Genomic DNA, 4,188 nt, shown 5'->3' on the forward strand with positions numbered 1-4,188 from the left:
CTTTCGACAGTCGCCGAGGAGGTTGCTTCTTAGGTGTTACGGCCGGGCTAACATTAAGGTGGTGGAAAATGAAATTTGGATCAACGCCTTGAGCCTCGTAAGCGTCCCATGCAAACACATCCACATTCTGTCTGAGAAAGTCAATTAGTGTTTCCTTCTCTTGGGGCGGTAGTTCTGAGCCGACCTGAAAAAATCTTTCCCGGTCGGAGCCCACAAGAACTTTCTCCAAATCCTCACAACTCACTTCCTCGATAGGTCCCTCACTACCCGAAGCCAGGGCCGGGGTCGTTAATTGCTATAAGCCGTTCTCGGTTGAGGTGGAGGGCTCAGTACTCGGTCGTCGCGAGATGGCTGACACCATGCATTGCCGGGCCATGGCTTGGTTCCTTATTACTTCTTTCACTCGACCCTCTGACGGATACTTCACCTTTTGGTGTAAGGTTGATGACACAGCCCCTAGGGCATGAAGCCACGGTCTAGCTACGATGGCGGTGTAGGGGGAGTATGCGTCTACCACTATGAAGTCTACCTCTACTACGTCTGAGCCTGTTTGTATAGGCAGCCTAATCTTGCCTTTTGGAGTGACGATTTTTCCCTCGAAACTCACTAAAGGGGAGTCATATGCTGTCAGGTCCTCTGGTTTCAGCTTCAACCCCTTGTACAAGTCGAGATACATTACTTCCACGGCGCTGCCCTGATCGACTAGCACCCTGTTCACGTCATATCCCCCAATCCTGAGCGTGACGACTAGGGCATCATCGTGGGGTTGAAGGGTTCCCAGTTTGTTCTCATTCGAGAATCCGATTAGGGGCGTGGCCATCCCTCTAGCCCTTTTGGACTCCCGGTTGTCAGCTTCAGCGGGGAGCCGACCCACCGACATTACTCTGAAAGGATGGGAGCTGGTCCTTCCTAGTGCGGCGAGAATGACATTTATCGTGCCAATGGGTGGTCTCAATGTGCTTTGCCTTGTTTTGATGTTCGACCGCTCCTGCCATCCAACAGGGTGATGTAACAGATGTCTCAACTTCCCCTCTCGGACCAGCCGGTCCAAGTGGTTTTTCAGATTCCTGCAATCATCGGTGGTGTGGCCCGGCTCTTGGTGATACTCGCAATACAGATTTTGGTTACGTTTCGCGAGGTCGCCTGCCATCCTGCTTGGCCATTGAAAGAACGGTTTGTTCTTCACTTTCTCTAGGATCTTATGCAATGGTTCTCGAAACACAGCATGGACTGCCTGTGCCCCTATGGATCCAGATTGCTCCAAGTTATCCTTTCTCGGCCGGGTACTGTTGTTAAAGTGGTCCGACCTGAAGTCCCTTCTTTCCTAAGGGACAACCTTCGATTTGCCCTTTCCCGTTTGTTGGTCTTCTTCGACTCTCTTATACTTGTCGATTCTATCCATGAGTTGGCGCACGCTAATGACCGGTTTCCCAGTTAGGGACTTTCTTAAACCATGCTCTGTCGGCAGGCCCCTCTTGAATGTGCTAATGGCGACGTTATCGTAATTTCCCTCTATCTCATTATACATTTCCCAATATCTGTCTGAGTAGGCCTTCAGGGTCTCTCCTTCTCGCATGGACAGGGACAGGAGGGAATCTAAGGACCGAGGGACTCTGCTGCTAGTTATGAAGCGAGAACCGAAAGCCTGTGTCAACTGTTTAAAAGAGTTTATGGAGTTTGGCTTGAGGCCATCGAACCATCTCATCGCCATGGGTCCCAAGCTGGACGAAAACACTTTGCACATCAACGCCTCGTCCCTAGAATGGACGGCCATCATCTGGTTAAACTGGCTTACGTGCTCTACTAGGTATGTCCGACCATTATATATAGCAAAAGCGGGTTGGTGGAACCGCCAAGGAAGCTCAGGCCCCTCTATCCTACGCGTGAAGGGCGACTGGGAGATACGGTCCAGGGCCTTACTCAAGGCGTCGTTTGCTAGGCCCTGGTAAGATGGGCTTTTGTGGCCGCGTTTACGAGGTTGTCCTTTTTCGTAGGAAAAGTTTTCACTTGGCGGGGTTCTCGATCTCCGCTTGTACTCATTGTCCTCCTCATCACTAGTGTCCGAGCTGGGGGAAGGACGCTTTCGCTGCGCTCGGCGTAACTTCTTCTTGAAGTTGTTGATTTCTTGTTGTAGATCCCTATGATCGTTTCACTTATGGGATGCGTGACCTTTCCCTTTTGAGCGAGTTTTGCTCGTGTGGGAGGTGTTTACACTACCCTCTCATTGCTTGTCTTGATCTCTCTCCCGTTCGAGGTTCAAGAAGTTGTCTTGCCGTTGGGAGTCTGCGTGTCCCGTTTGGCGCAGACTTGATCCTTCCATTTCTAACGGTTTCACTTGTCGAGGCATGAGTTCTTCCCATAGACGGCGCCAATTGTAGGGTCACAATTCGGGGTCCAGGCCCAACAGTTATGGGGTTTTGGCCCAAGAAGCCCTAGACAATGAATTTGTAGAGAGCGGGTTACAGAACTAGGCCATAACGAAGTGCGTATTAGTTAACATTGGGCCATACAACACTTGAAAATAAGAAAGTCTCATTCCTGTCCATTAGATATACGGTCCAAAGAGGCGTAGAGGATGTATCTCTGTCTCTGATCAAAGGCTATGGTCTTCACCTTCTTCTTCTGTTCTAAGTTCCTCCTTTTTCTCGGTCCCTCTCTTCATGGGGACTCCCCTATCTTATATAGCCCCCTGAAAGTCATCAGAACCTTACACTTGTTGATCATTTGGACCTTCACTTGAGTACCCGTCCCATCGGACATCTCCCCCATCTTTCCGTGAGTTGTAGTAGCCAAGGTAACACTGTTCGCAAGTCCTCTCCACATTAATGCGGCCAGAAAAGTAGCTGTCATGCATTTAATGTGGCAGCTGTAGTCTCTCCATCGATATCCTACACTTTCTTCCCTTTTACGGGCTTGTGGGACTCATCCCTGCTACTAATACTCGTTGGAGCGAATCTTTATTGCTAGCAGAGTGCATGTTTGAGCCATATTTGGTACGTCCGAGGAGACATTCCTCCTCAGACCGCCCTTTCAACAATTTTGGGACCATAAGAATTAGGCCGGGAGGCCTTTTGGTGCCCACACCTTCTCCTCTGATGTGGTCGAATTCTATAGAGGGCCCAAGGCCCATTGTATGATCTGGGGACTTTACCCCTATAGTAGTAATACAAAGTCATGAATGTAGACTACCACTTTGAAGATTACTACATCTTAATCCTTGAATACCCGGTTTAATCCTTTAAGTTATTCATCATATATTTATGAAATCCAATTTCATAAATATATACGTTAGTAACTCCTTACTAAAGTGGTTAGGTATAACACTCTGAATAATCGAACCTATTAAACTTATTTCAAGAGAATATTTTATATCTCTGTTAAAAGATTATAAATTCCATCTTGAAAATATATGTTCCATCAATACTAAATGTGGCTGCCCAATATACTAAGATTTTGATTGTGACTTTAGATCTCACTCTTGATATATCAAAGCAACCTACACTTCATAATCTGATCCATTATTCTCTCAGAATTATAAGTTGATGTAAATAGAAGTCGTGAGATTTATTATTCATTTGACAGTCATTAGGAGAATAATAAATCTCACAATGGTCCAGTTCAATATGTTTTAACTCTTAAAACATATCAACATACCAATTAGAAGTCTCCACTTCCATGATTAAGACAAATCATCTTAGTTGAGTCTTCGCAGATGAAATGCCCAATTTCATCACCAACTATGAACTAATATTTTGAGTCTACTTGTGATTTATATCTTCTGTGACTAATTCACATAAATCACATACTATGTATCTCATGGACTATATGATAATGTCCAAATATTCATGTTACCATTATTTTAGATAATAATAAAACAACTTTATTAATTACAACTTTAAGTCATACATAAAGTCATACATAATATCATACATAACATCATACAATAGGATTTAAGGGCACTACTTCTAACAATCTCCCACTTGCCCTAAAAACTATTGTGGACTAATCTAACTCCCAATTCCTCCAAATGTGACTCAAAGGTCCTTTGGGGCAAGGCTTTGGTAAAGGGATCTACTAGATTATTTGCACTATCTATCTTTGCTACTACAACATCTCCACAAGCAACAATGTCTCGAATGATGTGGTACTTTCTTTCAATGTGCTTTCCTTTCTTGTGATTCCTTGGAT

General features: G+C 45.3%; 1 protein-coding gene across 1 annotated transcript; it reads right to left on the reverse strand.

The window, feature by feature from the left end:
- Nucleotides 1-295: 295 nt before the first annotated feature.
- Nucleotides 296-1,150, reverse strand: LOC126719634 (uncharacterized). Its single transcript, XM_050422168.1, has one exon. It carries the CDS (start codon nucleotides 1,148-1,150, stop codon nucleotides 296-298), a length of 855 nt encoding a protein of 284 aa, XP_050278125.1.
- Nucleotides 1,151-4,188: the final 3,038 nt, after the last annotated feature.

Source organism: Quercus robur, chromosome 3 (genome assembly GCF_932294415.1).
Source record: "Quercus robur chromosome 3, dhQueRobu3.1, whole genome shotgun sequence".
Lineage (NCBI taxonomy): Eukaryota > Viridiplantae > Streptophyta > Magnoliopsida > Fagales > Fagaceae > Quercus > Quercus robur.

Excerpts from the sequence above, each read along its gene's own strand:
- LOC126719634 (XM_050422168.1), bottom strand. The coding sequence starts at position 1,150 with ATGGCAGGCGACCTCGCGAAACGTAACCAAAATCTGTATTGCGAGTAT.